Below are 15,912 nucleotides of genomic sequence, written 5' to 3' on the forward strand. Positions count from 1 at the left end.
TGATCTATGTTAGCCACACGGGCTCAGTACCTTTTTCAGCAGGGCCGGTTACATGCTGCCTCCTCGGTGATCTGTGTAGGAATGGCTGAGGAACCTTTCTCCTCCCTAGCCTTATACTATTCTCATTACTCCGCCTCTACTTCCTGTCTGGTTGACCCGCCTATACTTCCTGCCTGGCCAATCAGCGTTTTATTAAAATATGATTGACAGATACAGATAATTCTCCCACACCAGGGGAGTTTACACCAAAACCCACCTCATCTATGAACTGCTAGAGAATGTAAAGGAGCTGAACCTGTAGATCCAAAGCTACAGGATCTCCATGACACAAGGCAACAACTGGATATCCAAGAGCAGTCCCAGTGAGGCCCCAATATTGATAGTGTAGCAGAAGCCAGAGGCCTTGAACCAGATTAGTAACTCACTGCAATGAACACTTATAAGTAAAGATGTATGGACTAAAGGGCAAACTGTGTGACTCACTGGGTCACACCAAGATTTTTTGCTTGTTTTTGTTTTTTTGTTTTTAAATTTTGTTTTGTTCAGTGTGGGGGGAGGTTGCACAGGCAGAGGGCAGAAACAGGGGACGGGAGATGAGTGGGATTGGGATACGTAATGTGAAGTTCAGAGAATCAATAAAAAGTTTTTAAAAAATTAAGGACAATTTATTTTTAAAAACCTGTTATTCTTGATGGAGGAGGGTTATCTGTCTATTGTGTTATTTTCATTGGTCAATAAAGAGACTGCCTTGGCCCCTTGATAGGACAGAAAATTAGGTAGGCGGAGTAAACAGAACAAAATGCTGGGAAGAGGGCTATGAGGCAGGCGCCATGGAGCCAGCCACCAGGTCAGACATACTGAATCTTTTCCGGTAAGCCACGACCTCGTGGTGCTACACAGATTATTAGAAATGGGTTAATATCAAGATATGAGAGTTAGTCAGTAACTAACTCTCTAGAGATAATGGGCCAGGCAGTGCTTAAATGAATACAATTTGTGTGTTGTTATTTCTGGGACTAAGCTAGCCGTGCGGGAGCCGGGTGAGGCGAAAAGCAGGCCTGCGACCAGCAAAACGAGTTTTGGCTCTATTCTGTCATACTCTCTTACAGTACTCACTTCAGTGAATAGTTAATATTTATGTAAGCAACATATGGACACACTCCTTGTAGCTAAGATTCGTCATTATTTTTCCAACACATTCCATCACTCCTACCATATAGGAACTACTGAATTCCTGTTTCATGAATCAATAAAAGAACAAATGAACAAATGCTGGCTGGAAAAATAATATGGCTCATCTTTGTATGAGTTTCTTTGAAAACATGAATAATGTACAACTTTATTCGTTTATTCAATATTTCACAGTTGCTCGAAATACTACACTCTACTGAATAAAAGTCTTCTAAATATAAAACATTATGTAATATATGATAATTTACATACAATTTTGTTCTGAGTATCTTACATGCAGCAATTTAGCTAATCCACAACCCCCCACAAAGTGGCTACACTAAAGCATACAGACCCTAAATACCTTTATAAAAGTGGCAAAGATTCAAAATGAAGCACGCATCTTCCCAAAATAAATTCAAATTCTGCTGTGAAAAAAATAATCATTCACAAGGAGGTAAATAAAAGCTATTAAAAATTAAAACATAGAGAAAAGATATTTTAGATAGAATGAATGAATACACACACACACACACACACACACACACAGGAAAAGCTAAAGCTTCAGCACTAACAAGCCAAGTATGCTGACTCAGGTCTATGACCTCTGCACTCAGGAAACGAAGACAAGAATGTGTCGTGTTCAATGTCAGTGTGGGGTACACAAACAGACCATTAAGAAGAAGAAGAGACTAGAGAAGATGGGGAAGGGAGAGAAAAAGAATAAAGAACACTACAACAGTTGGGAGTTTAGGAATGAACAAGGCAAATACTTTGGCAGGAGAAACCCTGTAGCTATGGGAGGAGAAGCAGTGAAGAAGACTAGAGAAATCAGGCATAACTAGTGTCAAGTCAAGGAGATGCAGACCATCTAAGGAGGATGATAACTAAGAGGAATAAGTTAATAGTATCCTATTTCAAACAACTTAATTATAAAGAGAAGGAAAACTAGAAAAATTAAGGAAATCAGAACAAAGATGAATAGTTAAAAGGTACTGCAGAATATGAAATTCAGTGTGGTAAAAATATGAGTTATGCTTTTAAAGGGTGGTCACCTTGGTGTGTAACAGAGATACATACTAAATAAGTCAAGAATGAAGTAATATGGTGTTATTCAAATCACTGTGCAGAGAATGACAAAACAGACTGAATGGTAACAGCTTAAAGAAATGGTTCAAATATGACAATGGTGCTGAATACATGAGGATACATCACATCACTCTACATTCATGTACATGTTGAAGGTTTCCATAAGTAAGAGTTAATTAAAAATGAAAGGCTTAAACCTCCAGCCAAAATAATAAAAAGCTAGATATCTCAGTCAAATCATGAAGAAAAAAATTTAAATGGCTTTTAAAATACCAGACACAAAAGAACACTGAGGGGATCCAGGGCACGAGCCACAAGTATGCACAACAGAGGCTCATAAACTCCCCGTCCTAAGGAAACAAAAGGAAAATCAATAGCAGAGTGGCAGCACTAGAGGAGCGTGCCCAGAGCTCCGAGCTCTGCAAAGGTTTGGACTCATCAGTGCATCTGGGGAAACAACGTAAGCCAAGGAAAGAGGAGAGGTGAGCACTCGAGCTCACGCAGCCTGTGAATAACTCCTGGTTCCCAAAGCCTGAACGAGAAACTTAACTTCACAAATAAATGGGCAGTCGTGTACCTTGTCCCAGCAATGGAAATAAGCATCATACTGAAGGTGTCTCTAACCTTAGAGCAAAGCCTAGAACCATGGAACTGTTTGCAAGTGACAAGGTTGTGCCCAGAGCAAAGATCATGAACATTGAGAGGAGCACAGAAATATCCAACCCCCAACAAAATAAAACTTTACAAAGTCTAGCATCCAATAAAAAGTTCTCAAGCATGAGAAGACAGAGAATACCACCTGATACTGAATAAGGGGTGGGGGAGGACCTCAATCACCAACCTTAGCAGACCCCAAAGTCACGGAGAAAGACATAACAGTTGTTCAAAGTTCCCATAACTGCTCAAAACACCAGAGAAAAGTCAGAATGTGTTAAAGAGATAAGAAAAATATAAAAAGGCAATTATGGAGATGAAATTTACAGTTCTGAGTTTCAAAAGATACTGTCTGAGACTAATTTAGAATAGACAATGCAGAAGAAAACATCAATGAACTTGACTAAAATGAACACCATAGAAATTCTCTGAAACGAAACACAGGGAAAAAAAGGAAAGACTAAAACTAAGTTAACAACAGAATCTCAGTAATCGAGAAGAGAACTTCAAATAATCAGCATTAAGAACATAACTTCGATCTTAAAGAGGTAAAAGAAAAAAAACTATAGATAGAACACCTCCAAATTTTGTTTGGTTAAAAACTGTAAAACCAATAAAATCTCAAGACCTATAAAGCTCTGTAACTCCAAGCACCAAGAAGCAAAGGTATGTAATCAAAATTGTTCAAAAGTAGTAAAGAGCTGGCAATGGGGGTTGGGGGAAAACACCAAAGACTCAAATGTCAGAATGACAGCAACTTTGCTACGTGAAACAGAACTGAAAAACTGATTACAAACCAAAAAACATCTTTAAGGAATTCGAGGGAGAAACTGTCAAATGAGAATTCAATATTCAGTGAAAATATTTTTGTAAAACAAACTTTTTCAGACACATAAAAGTTGGAGGACATCTCAACAGCAGTCCCATACTAAAATAAATGGTTTTTTTTAAGTCCTTGGGAAACAAGAAAATATTCATAAGCATGTATTAGAGAGAAACATGGATTGGGGAAGAGAAAAGGGCACAGTGTAGCAGTCAGATAGATAGATAGATAGATAGACAGACAGACAGACAGGAAGTCACTGGCCCTTAATAATTCTGAAATCTAGCAGCCAAGCACTAGACTTCCACTGATTCGGTTCCAAAGCCTCTGTGGCTCGTGGCTCAGCTTTCTGAGCTCTTGAATTTTGTTTGATTTTGTTTGGTTTGGTTTTCCAAGACTAGTTTTCTCTGTGTAATAGCTCTAGCTGTCCTGGAACTCAATCTGTACATCAGACTGGCCTCGAACTCACAGAGATTCTCTCCTGCCTCTGCCTCGGTCTCCCAAATGCTGGGATTAAAGGCGTGCACCACCACCACCTAGCAGGCTCTTAGTTTTGTCTGAGGCTGTCCTTTCTTTCGCATGACAGGAAGCACGTGTCTGCAACCCATTAGGTTTAACAGTCTTACTTTTGCCAATAGAGATTTTGTGGATACAAAAGCCTCTATTACTTTGTACTTCCTAAGTCCAATTCAGTCCAAGTAAGCCAAGCTTCTCCCAAGTAAATGCCTCAAAATCTTTCTGGGTCTTGTGGGAATTTCTGAGGATTTCACTCCAATAAACAAAGCCCATGTGTGCAAACCTTTTTATATAATCCTATTTGTATTTTTATGTTTTGCCTGAGATGGTTGAGACAATACTTCACATTTCCGAGAGGCCCTCTGGTTTGAGTGAAGAGAGAAGAAATCTATGCTCACTTGATAAGACCTTTGAAGTGAATATTCTGTTCTTCTGCTCACTCTGAGATCTTAAAAGTATGGCTGCAACTGGTCTTTACATAACAATTTCAATATACTTCTGCTACTTAGTATTTTATCATTTGGAAAGGTAGAGAACTTTTTTGAATACCAAGTCTATTTTCTTTTTGTTCAAGAGCTCTTCCTTCAATTAATGCTTTATGTTTCACAATTTACTACAGGAGAATAACAAAAAAACAAAAACAAGAAGAAGTGGCACAATCTATGTTTTACTTTTAAATCTTTATATATGGGGGAGATATGTACATTGTTGTGAAGTATGCGCACATGTGTAAAAGTGCACATGTATGCACATCTGTGGAGTTCACAGGTCATGTGTCTTCCTTAATCTCTTCTCCACCGTTTATTTATTTTTTTTTTAAGATGGGGTTTCTTCACAGAACCTTACTGATTTGGCTAAGGAGCTTTAAGGCTCTACCCCTCCGTCTCCACATAACCCAGCACTGTCACCCAGCATTACAGATGAGTACCACCATGCCCAGAGATTTTTATGAGGGTGTTGGGAAACAGGACTCAGAACATCATGTTTGCATGGCGGAAGTGATACTGACTGAGCCATCTCTCTAGTCCCTTAACTCTGTTTAGGCTAATTATTCAATATGATAAGTCACTGTCATCATTCTTAGTAGTGTTATTATTTACCCCAATAGACTGTTCAATTTCCTTTCTTTAATTTTTTAAATATTATAGAAAACAATGGTTTTCATTATAGCATTTTCAAGCATATATACTCGGACTTATAAATCTTTTCACCTGTACATCCAGAATTGTTAGTTAACAAATTCTGCTTTCTACACAATTACGGGACACTAAGCTTCACGCACTACACAGCATGTACAAGTAGTCTCTTTCTCTTTAGTTTCCAAGAGCATGTTCGTACTTCTTTCTGAAGCTTAGAGTGCAGATTATGACAATTATTTAGGTCTTCCTAGACTGCTTTAAACCTTAGGGTAATCCTCACAATTCTTATTCCTACCGCCTTTCCAGTTCTAAAACGACTCCATTGTTTGAGGCATTTGTTTATTACATTTGCAGCCAGTTTTCAAGCACCAAAACCTGAGTATCATAATGGCATTAAAATAAAGACTTCCAGTTATATACCTGTATTATCTTACAATATTTATGGATTAGGGCAGTGGTTTTCAACCTTCCTAATGCTGCAACCCTTAATTACTGTTCCTCATGTTGTGGTCACCCCCAACCATACAATTATTTTCATTGCTACTTTATTATCTGTAATTTTGCAACTGTTACTAATTATACCATAAACACCTGTCTTAGGTATTTCCCAGTGGTCTTAGGTGACCCTGTCAAAGGGTAATTCCACGTCCCAACAAAGGGGTGACAACCTATAAGTTGAGAGCCACTGGGTTAGGGTACCAGGCACAGCTAAATTTATGTTCTCTATTTAACGTCAAGTGAATGCAGCTAAAGGGTTGATCGTGCCTGGGACCAGGAGTTCTCTCCTAGTTTACTAGTTACATTAGTAGAGCTCAGCTCTTCTGCAGACAGGACTGCGGCCTTCAGCTCCTGGGAACTGTCCATCATCTGTCACATTGCTATTTCATATGGAGTCTACTTCTTCAGAGGCGGCAGGAGAACGTCTTTGCTATTCCTCACCCTTGAGGATTTTAAAAAGGAATTATCCGATCAGTAAGACACACTTTTGGTTAAGGCCCATAAAAAATACGAAATTCAAAATGTTCCAAAGCTGTAGTTTTTTATACCATATCAATGCTCAGAAAATTTCAGGTTTTCTGATTAGAGGCGCTCAATCACTGAAATCTGAAATATTCCAAAAGTTGAAAAATTCAATTATCTGAATACTTCTGGTTCCACACACTTCACATACGGAACACTTAATCTGTGATAATAGCTTACAGGTACAGATCACTTACACTTTACACATCAAAGCACTAATACTGTCTTTGCAATGTCTCATTTCATCTTTATAATTACCTGTGAGGTAGGTACTTTTATTCCTGTTGATTACTAATGCAGAAATGTTCTTTAAATAAAGGGATTTTTTTTTGTATCTTTGCCTATGAAAGTCAGTAGAGCAGACAATGCTACATCGACATTTTTTTTACTGTTAGATAAAAAGATGTTTATTTCTAAACATCATCTTTCATAATCCTCCATGTAAATATTTCTTGTAGATACTGCTCAATTTACTGAAGTTTTCTTAACACAATTTGTACAAATTAAAAACAACCATTAAAGCAAATAGCTAAATCAATCCTTCCCTTCCTCCTCCTCTTGTGTATTTCTTTAGATTATTTTAAGTGTATGTTTGGGGGGGGAATATGTATATGTGAGTGTTGGTGCTCATGGTGTGTACAGGTGGAGTTGCAGGAAGCTGTGAGCTGGACATGGGTGTTGGGGATCAAACTCAGATCCTCTACAAGAGAAGTAAATACAGTAGCCAGTCCATTTATATATTGTGATAGCTATCTGACTATATATATATATATATATAAATATATGTATGCATACGTGTGTGTGTGTGTGTGTGTGTGTGTGTGTGTGTGTGTGTATGGTCTGATAACTATCACAATAAAACCAGGTATGTTAGTAAAACACAAGCTTTCCTAGAAGAATTACATTTGTCAGCAAACATTGGCATTTTATAATGCCCAAGGTTTTTTGGCAAGTTATACCATCCAAAAAATATACAAATAAGAACACAGGAAGAATAGTATTTCACTTCAACATGAGGAAGAAAATGTTTGGCAAATACTAATCTATAAATAATAATGTATTATTTTTAAAAGTTAACTAGGGACCTGGAGTGATGGTTCAGTGTTTGAAAGCACTGGCTACTACTCTTCCAGAGGACCTGGGTTTGATTCCCAGCACCCAAATCACAGCTCACAAGCTTCTTCAACTCCAGTTTCAGGGATCTGTCCTCGCTAGTTTCTATTCCTGTGATGAAAGACTATGAGCAAAAGCAAGTTGAGGAGGAAAGGGTTTATTTGACTTACATTTCTCCATCACGGCTCATCATCAAAGGAAGTCAGGACAGGGCTCGTACCTAGGAACTAGTGCAGAGGTCATGAAGAGGTGCTATTTACAGCCTGATTTCTTATAGAACTCAGGAACACCAGTCCAGGGATGGCACCACCCACCTTAGACTAGGCCTTAATCACTAATTAAGGAAATGTCCCACAGGCTTGCCTACAGCCTGCTCTCCTGGAGGTATTTTCTTAACTGAGGCTCCCTCTTCTCTCAAATGACGTCAGCTTGTGTCCACTTGACATATAATTATCCAGCATAGGATCCAACACCTTCTTTTGGTCTCCATGGGCACTTGACAAACATGTGAGGCACAGACTTACATGCAGGCAAAGCATCCACATATTAAAATAAAAGTAATTTTAAATTTTTAAGTGAACCAGGTAGCTCGGCTTTGCCTGTAACTCCAGACACAGAATAGGCCAGAGAGAAGAAAATCTAGCTCGGTACCAGCATTGCATGGGGAGGAGGTCCCATTTCAAAGCAAAAGTTGATTAGGGTTCTCTACTAGTAAAAGCATTGAAGCAGAAAACAGAAAGCCCTTTATAAAATCTGCTCTATTTTAAATGGAATCTTAGTTTTCTAGGTCATGAAAGAAAATTAAAACCTGGGGGGCTAAACAAAACAAAACAAAACAAACAAAAAACAGAAACGTTTGTTTCAGAGTTTAGGGGTCTTGAAGTCTCAAATCAAGCAATGATTCCTTTGAAATCTACAAAAATCATTCCTTGCCGTTTCCTGAGTTCTGCTAATATATTAAAATACAGATGCCTCCATCAGCACACAGCAGTCTCTATCACCCCATGTGCCTTCGTGTCTCGTCTCTTTTCTTATAAAAATGTCTAACACTGGGCTAAAGGCTCACCATATTCTAGTATGACCTCATTAACAATAATGCCTGAGATAATTGTTTTCAGATGAGATCATATACTGAAGGATTAAGACTTCAACCTGCCTTTTTGAGGGATAAAATGAATTTGTAACAGATATGGAAGAAAACTAGACAACAACTTTGAAGATACTGATACTCTAGGCATACATGAGAAAGAATTCCAGCATTCTATAGTAACAGAACAATAAACTTGATTCACTGTTTATTCCACTCATTCCTGACATTCATTCAACAAATATGAATTTGCTAGGTCTAACATTAGAGATACACTGAAAACAAGTTCCTGCCTTAAATCAGAATGAAATGCTATCATTAAAGAATCAACAATGTGCCAAGTAGTTAATAAAAATATATACTATCTCATTAGGAACTTACAACAAACACATTAGGTAGAAACTTTTATTATCTTTACCACATGGAAAAGATAAAGTATAGAAACAGTTACTTGATGAAGGTCATCATTGACCCTTTTCCACTACAAAGGTCCTTTTTCATAATAAATTCTTTGACTTGCAATCTATTTTATGTGATGCCAATACGGCCACTTCAGCCTTAAGCTTATTCTCATACACGCTTAGGGCAAACAAACATATATTTAGACTTTACTCTTAAGAGACAGATTAAATGGACAATATCTAAAGAGTTGCCTCAAGCTCAGCATTGCTTCCATTTAGAACTACATGGAGAAACCCTGTTTCAAATAACAAAATTAAAATAAAAAACTTCTTCCATTCATATAAGCCTCTCAACTTGTATGCAAACAAATTACAATCCACTAACTCTACGAGAGCAGAAATTGTTGCACGTATAGTAAAAACACCGTCAGTTGTTGCATACAACAGTCTCAAACATGAGATAAGGTGTTTCAGAAGATGATCTTTTGGTGGCATATGGCTTGATGGTATGCACGGTGAAAATACTCAAACTGCATGTTCAGAACCGAGGCTGCAGTAAACCATGCAATGTAACATATGTGAGTGTTGCCAGAAACACCTAAGATTCATTAGTGTTTCAATTTACTTTTAGAAGTTACCAAAAATTTTCATGACCCCCACATTACTTAAGCAATTTAAGATGAGGCTAGGGCCTAGAGTTTAAGAAGTTAAATAGAATATATGAAAGACTGGATTATATAGCAACTGCAGATACAGCAAAGTAACCATTAGCAACATAGCAAGAAACATATTTACCAAAACTACTTATTTTCAATAACGACATGACTAATTTTATATAAATTCAAATATACTTTCTCACCTGCAGCTTCATTTTTTCCAAGTCTTTAATTTTCTCTACTAATTCCCCTCTTAGCTCTTCAAGGAGCAGCTGGAATTTTTCCTGGTTAGTTTGCTTTTCATGTAACACACGCTTAAGTTCATTTTGTGATTTTACGTATTCTTCCTGCAACCTGATTTTTAAAAAAGAATTCAATTTTAAGTGCATATTTTATTTCAAATTCACTGCTTTATATAAAGCAAACCAATACTACAGAAAAACAAGATAGATAAGACATTCCATTAGACATATATTTTCTTCACAAACTTTCATCTAATTATTAAAGTTATAATTTCTGAAAGCAATTTTATTTTAAGAAAAAAACCCACCTAGATATATTTAATGTTTTATGTCTTGCTACTTTCAAATAATACTACATCTACAACTAACTTAATATCACAGATTTGAACAAAGTAATCTATTTTTACTATATTGTGTTAACTATATACACTGCAAGATAACAAAAATATACCACATGTTCCAGAGCAAACATTCAGCCAATACAACTCCAGTACCAATTTTTAAAGCAGTCACTTGTTGCCCACACTTCATCTCTAAATTTAAGTAATTTACCTTTTGTGTTCAATTTTGAGAGCCTGATAATTATGCTTATGATGTTCACATCGTACCCTTTCATCAATTAACATATTTTGGAACTCAGGCTCAGGATTCAGCCGACTGTCTCCACCAGGTGGAAATAAACTGGGAAACGTGTCCATATTTGTAAGGTAGCCGACAACCATGAAAAGAATAAGCTGTGGGTTTCGTGTTACTTCAGTTTCCTTTCAGGAGTATTTCCAGCTTCGTTCTTGCTAAGGCAGAATCCCAGGAGACCGAATCATGCCTGCACAGGGAATGCACGTAATTAATACTCAGCAGCTTAAGCATCTTTTGGTTCCTCATAATGGTTAGCAATTATTTTTTCCTATCTTTTTTATTTTTAAAGTTCAGTTTTTAGATTTCTACCTGTTAATAAAACAAATAAAGTTCAACAGTAGATTTACACTTTTCCTTTACTCACAGGAAGAAACTCTGTAACCATCAAGTTCACATCTCCAAACACTAGCCTACTAAATCACAAGTATGGTTCTCCCAGTTTAAGTTATCTTTGATTCACTAATTAAGGTGTTTCTCAAAGTTACTGTAGGAAACGTTCAAGAGTGGGGGCTGGCATAAAATATTTATTTCCAATAATGGGGGGATTATAAAGAAATAGGTAAGTATCTGGAGAAAAGGAGCAATCTTCACAAGGATGACCTCCAGTAATTCCGTCTGGGAGAGGTGCTGCAGGTCTTCTGACACACCATAAGGTGCACGTGGGAGGCAGACTCAGATGAGAAATCAATTAGCACACAAATATTGATCTTTTCCTATGTGTTACTAAGCTAAGAACAGAAACGATCACTTCACCTATCCCCAAACATACTGATCTAGCATTAATTACTATAGTAACTAAATGTTTATTGTATGTACAAGTTAAAAGTGATGGGAAAATGTTTTATTATAAGAAAATAAAATTGTCAGGCGGTGGTGATATACACCTTTAATCCCAGCACTTGGGAGGCAGTGGCAGGTGAGTCTCTGTGAGCTCAAAGCCAGTCTGGTCAACAAGAGCTAGTTCCAGGACAGGCTCCAAAACTATAGAAAAACCCCGTCTTGAAAAACCACAAAAAGAGAGGGAGAGGGAGTGGGAGAGGGAGAGAGAGGGACAGAGGGGGAGAGAGAGGGAGAGGGAGAGGGAGAATCGACTCAACCTTTCTCCAGACCACTATGTATACATTTTTCCTTCCCTCAGAGGTCATCATGAACTACTTTCTACTACAATAACGGATCTTTTTAGGTTATGGAAACCATTCACCAAATTACACCATCTTGCTTGAAATACATACCCTCTGCTAAATTACTGTCGTGTCTACACATATATACATATGCATGAACACACATACACACCTATAATCTGGAAGTGGACTGCTAGGCTTCCCATTACATTACAATTTAAAGAAGCGTGTGTGGGAAGAGTCTTTTAAGGCACTTTTCTCCCTTACTCTCCACTCCTCATTTTTAAACATTGCTCAAATGACCAAATAAACACAAAAAGAGATTCAACTTTCTGGATTTTCTGGGGAAAGCTGCAAGAAGCTCGCTCCCCCTGGCTTACATTTTGCAGAGAACATCTTGACGCTGCGCACAGCTGCCACGTTGCCAGCCAGAGGTGGCAACATCAACTTACAGCACGTTCCTGATTCTCAGTGCATTTGAAAGGTTCACCCTAACAAGCAGAAAGCTCAACAACGTGAAAAAATTCAAAACTCTTCCTATATAACAGGAAATGAGGTCACAAGGTAAACCATACCTACAAAAGTGAAGAGGCCAATAGGAAAATTCAAGACTAACAGACTTGAATTCAATACTAGAAAAGAAAATGACAAGTAGGAATGTTTCCAGGCAAGGATAGCAGAACCAGAAGTATAATTTAAAAGAAAAAAAAAACTGATGAAAGCTAGATGCAAGCAGCTCTCAGAGTTAAAAACTCCAGGAGGACCCAGTTTTAGGCAGGCCTCATATTTTCTAGAGTTTTACTTCCTGGAACCAACCAGATTCTCGACATAAATACCAGAGGAAAAAAAATCTTCTCATGGCAAAGAAAGGGAGCACAAAAGCACTCTGAAATAGACAGGGGCATAAGAAAAGCACTAAAATCTAGCACTTTCCTGCTGCTCCTCCCACAAGAGGAGTGCAAGGAGACTCAATGTCACTGGCAATGTTGCTAGCCCAAGAGTAAAAAATTAAATAACCCAAAAAACCTTACCTGAAACAGGGATTTTCAACTTCAGCATTACTGCCATACAAAAGAATACAGTCCTTGGTTGTTAGGAGGCTATCTTGTACATACGGTATTTAACAACATTCTAGTCCCCATTCATTAGATGCCTAAAGTACCTCTCTCCCAGTTGAGAAAGACAAACATCTACACATATTGCTATATGCAGTCTACCCCTTCTACCCCAGAACCCCACCCCATTAAGAGTGAGTGGCCTAAGAAGAGAAGTAAGAAAAGAGACATTGTAAACCAGAGATTTAAACAAACACCAGTGTTATCTTTTTGTACTCTGTGAAGCTATATCTTTGTCAAGGCACCTTCTGATTGGTTTAATGAAAGAGCTGACTGGCCAATAGCTAGGCAGGAAGTGGTTAGGTGGAAAAGCTAAACTAAGAGGATGCTGGGAAGAAGGGCAGAGTCATGGGGAGATGCAGGGGAAGCAGGAAATAAACATGCCATGCTGAAAAAAAGGTACTGCCACATGGTAGAACACAGATAAGAAATATGGGTTAACTTAAGTGGAAAGAGTAACAAGCCTAAACTATTGGCTGAGCATTTATAATTAATAGTAAGTCTCTGTGTGGTCATTTGGTAGCGGACTGGCAGGACAGAGAATGTCTGATTACACATTAGTAATTGTACTAACATATGCAGAATACATGTCTCAAATAAAAACAAATTTAAAAGAAAAATCATAACTATATGTACCTTCACAAGAACTTTTTATTGAAACATAGCAGCAAAGAAAAGTTAAAGGAAAAGGGAGAAAAATACTGCAAGCACTAGTTGAAAGATAAATGGTAAATCTGCATTATCAGATAAAGTCAATTTTTAAGTCCCCTCCAACAAACAAAACTAGAAAAATGAAGGACATCCATAATGATAAAGGTTAAATCCACCAGGCAGAGGTGGGTTGTTTTAAATTTATATATTTATTAGGGCCACTTAATACATATGCAGACTTGTCAAAGATATAAGAAAAAACAAATTTATAATCATAGAGAGAAAATGTTACCACAATTCCTGGTGACTAACAGAACAAGCAAGTTCTGTGGATTGTTTTCTGTTTGGAAGGGGAAATGTAGGAATGGTTATTACATGCATATGTCTAATTTTATAATTCAAAACTAACAAATCCTTTTCTAAGGTAGTTGTGCCATTTTCCATTCAACCAACAACATATGAGAGTGAGTTCCGCTTCCTTACATTTTTGCTAACAGTTGGGGCTGCAAATCTAATTTTAGCCATTTTAGGGAGTATAAAGTGATATCTCATTGTAGTTTTAATCTGCAGTTCCCTTAAGCACTTTTTTACATATTTAATAGCCTATAATAGATCTTTTAAATCTGTGAAAGAATCTTTATTTTAAGAACAATCAAAGTAAAAAGTAAATGGAAAAATGGGAGATAGCTGAGTATATTTTAGGGGGTAAAAGCCAAAATTTAAAATTTCTCAGTACACTAACCACTTACATAAGTACACATTTCCCCATTTGTAAATACTAACTTCATTTCCTAGAAAACCTTTCCCATCACTCTACATATGATCTTAAATTTATCTTAAATAGTATATTGATTCTTACCCAATTTTCAAAACACTGCCAAAGCAGTAAAATGAATCAATGTTTCCAGCACACAGGAGGCTGAGGCAGAGCATAACAACACACTTAGACTGTCTCAAAAGAGAACCCAAACACCAAAGCTCAATAACACATTATATCCTCAATGAAGTACTAACTCTAGCAAACATAATTAACTTTCTGTTATACTAGCTTAGGTGGTTTGAAAGAAAAATTACCCCCAACTGAAGTGGCACTATTAGGAGGTGTATCCTTTTTGAAGACAGTGTGTTGCTATAGTGCTGGGTTTTGAGGTCTCTTTTGCTCAAGCTTCCCTCGATGTGACTGTCAATTGACTTCCTGTTGCCTATAAAATGTAGCAGTCTTGGCTCCAGCTCTATACCTGCCTGCAAGTCACCATGTTCCCTAACATGATGATGATAATTGAATCCCTGAAATTGTAAGTGAGCCGTCCCAATTAAATATTTTCTCTTTAATAATTGCCATGGTCATGGTGTCTCTTCACAGCAATAAAAACCCTAACTACAACAGAAGTTGGCAGCAGGGACTAAGGTATTGCCGTGATAGACCTGACCACATGCTTGTTTGGAAGAATGTGGACTTTGGTACTTTGGGTTTGAAAAGCAGTAGAATGCTTTAAGCACTGCTTATTCAGGCACACTAGCAGGAACATGGAAGACAGTGGTACTAAGTGCTGCAGGAGCTCCTTCCGCTCCTTCAGCTAATAGCCTTTGAGATACCAGCCCACTGGGGAGTGGTATCTTTCGCTTTAAAAAAGCAGCAGCAGCCCTCCACTCTCTCTCTTGCTTCAGACTCCACTTCTGGCTACCAGGCACTTTTCCTGGTCGTGCAGGAGGCTGTTTTCTAGGACGGTGATCTGTAAGTTTTTCCCTTTAAATAAATAACCCTTTTATTAATCATAATTCCAAACCGGTGTGGGATTGTTTTGTGACTTACTCCTTTATCTGGCCTCCAATGTTTGGGCAAATCCCCCCACCCCCCGACCTCCCAGCTTGGTTGCCTACCACCAGTGCAGCTTGGCTCGAGCCCCGCATTGGGCACCACTCTGTAGTATGAGAGGGCCTGCTTTTGGTCCTGGCCACCCAGCTAGCTTACACACAAAATAAGTCTGGCCCATTAGTTCTAGCCTCTTATTGGCTAACTCTCACATCTTGATTCAACCCATTTCTAATAATCTGTATGTCACCACGAGGTCGTGGCTTACCGGGAAAGATTCAGCATGTCTGACCTGGCATCTTCCATCGTGGCTCTCTATGCCTTCATCCTCCCAGCCTTCAGTTCTCTCTTCCTGTCTATCTAAGTACTGTCCTATCAAAAGGCCAAGGCAGTTTCTTTATTTAACCAATGAAAGCAACACAAACACAGAAGGCCCTCCTATACCAACTAAGAGTTATCTTAACTGGAGACAGGGCTCACTTAAATTTCAGAGGAAAATAATTTTAGTATGTTGCTTACTAAGTTCCAGTGATATTTTGGTGAAGAAAGTAGCAGTTTTCTGCTCTTGTCCAAAGAGTTTGCCTGAGAGTAAAGTGAAGAGTCTTCAATTAATTCCATTGGCACAAGAAATCTCAAAACAGTCTGATAAAAACTCTCTTGCGTGGT

At 38.0% G+C, this 15,912-nt stretch overlaps 1 protein-coding gene across 1 annotated transcript in view; it reads right to left on the reverse strand.

Annotated features, from left to right (window-relative positions):
- Window positions 1-15,912, reverse strand: part of Cep83 (centrosomal protein 83) — a 116,170-nt gene that overhangs the window by 69,288 nt on the left and 30,970 nt on the right. Inside the window, exons 2-3 of the mRNA XM_048418625.3 lie at window positions 10,463-10,733; window positions 9,872-10,022 (exon numbers count right to left, since the gene is read on the reverse strand). Coding sequence (XP_048274582.2) covers window positions 9,872-10,022; window positions 10,463-10,632 — 321 coding nt within the window. The 5' untranslated portion in view covers window positions 10,633-10,733. The remainder of the gene's footprint in view (window positions 1-9,871; window positions 10,023-10,462; window positions 10,734-15,912) is intronic.

Source organism: Myodes glareolus, chromosome 26 (assembly GCF_982192425.1).
Source record: "Myodes glareolus chromosome 26, mMyoGla1.1, whole genome shotgun sequence".
Lineage (NCBI taxonomy): Eukaryota > Metazoa > Chordata > Mammalia > Rodentia > Cricetidae > Myodes > Myodes glareolus.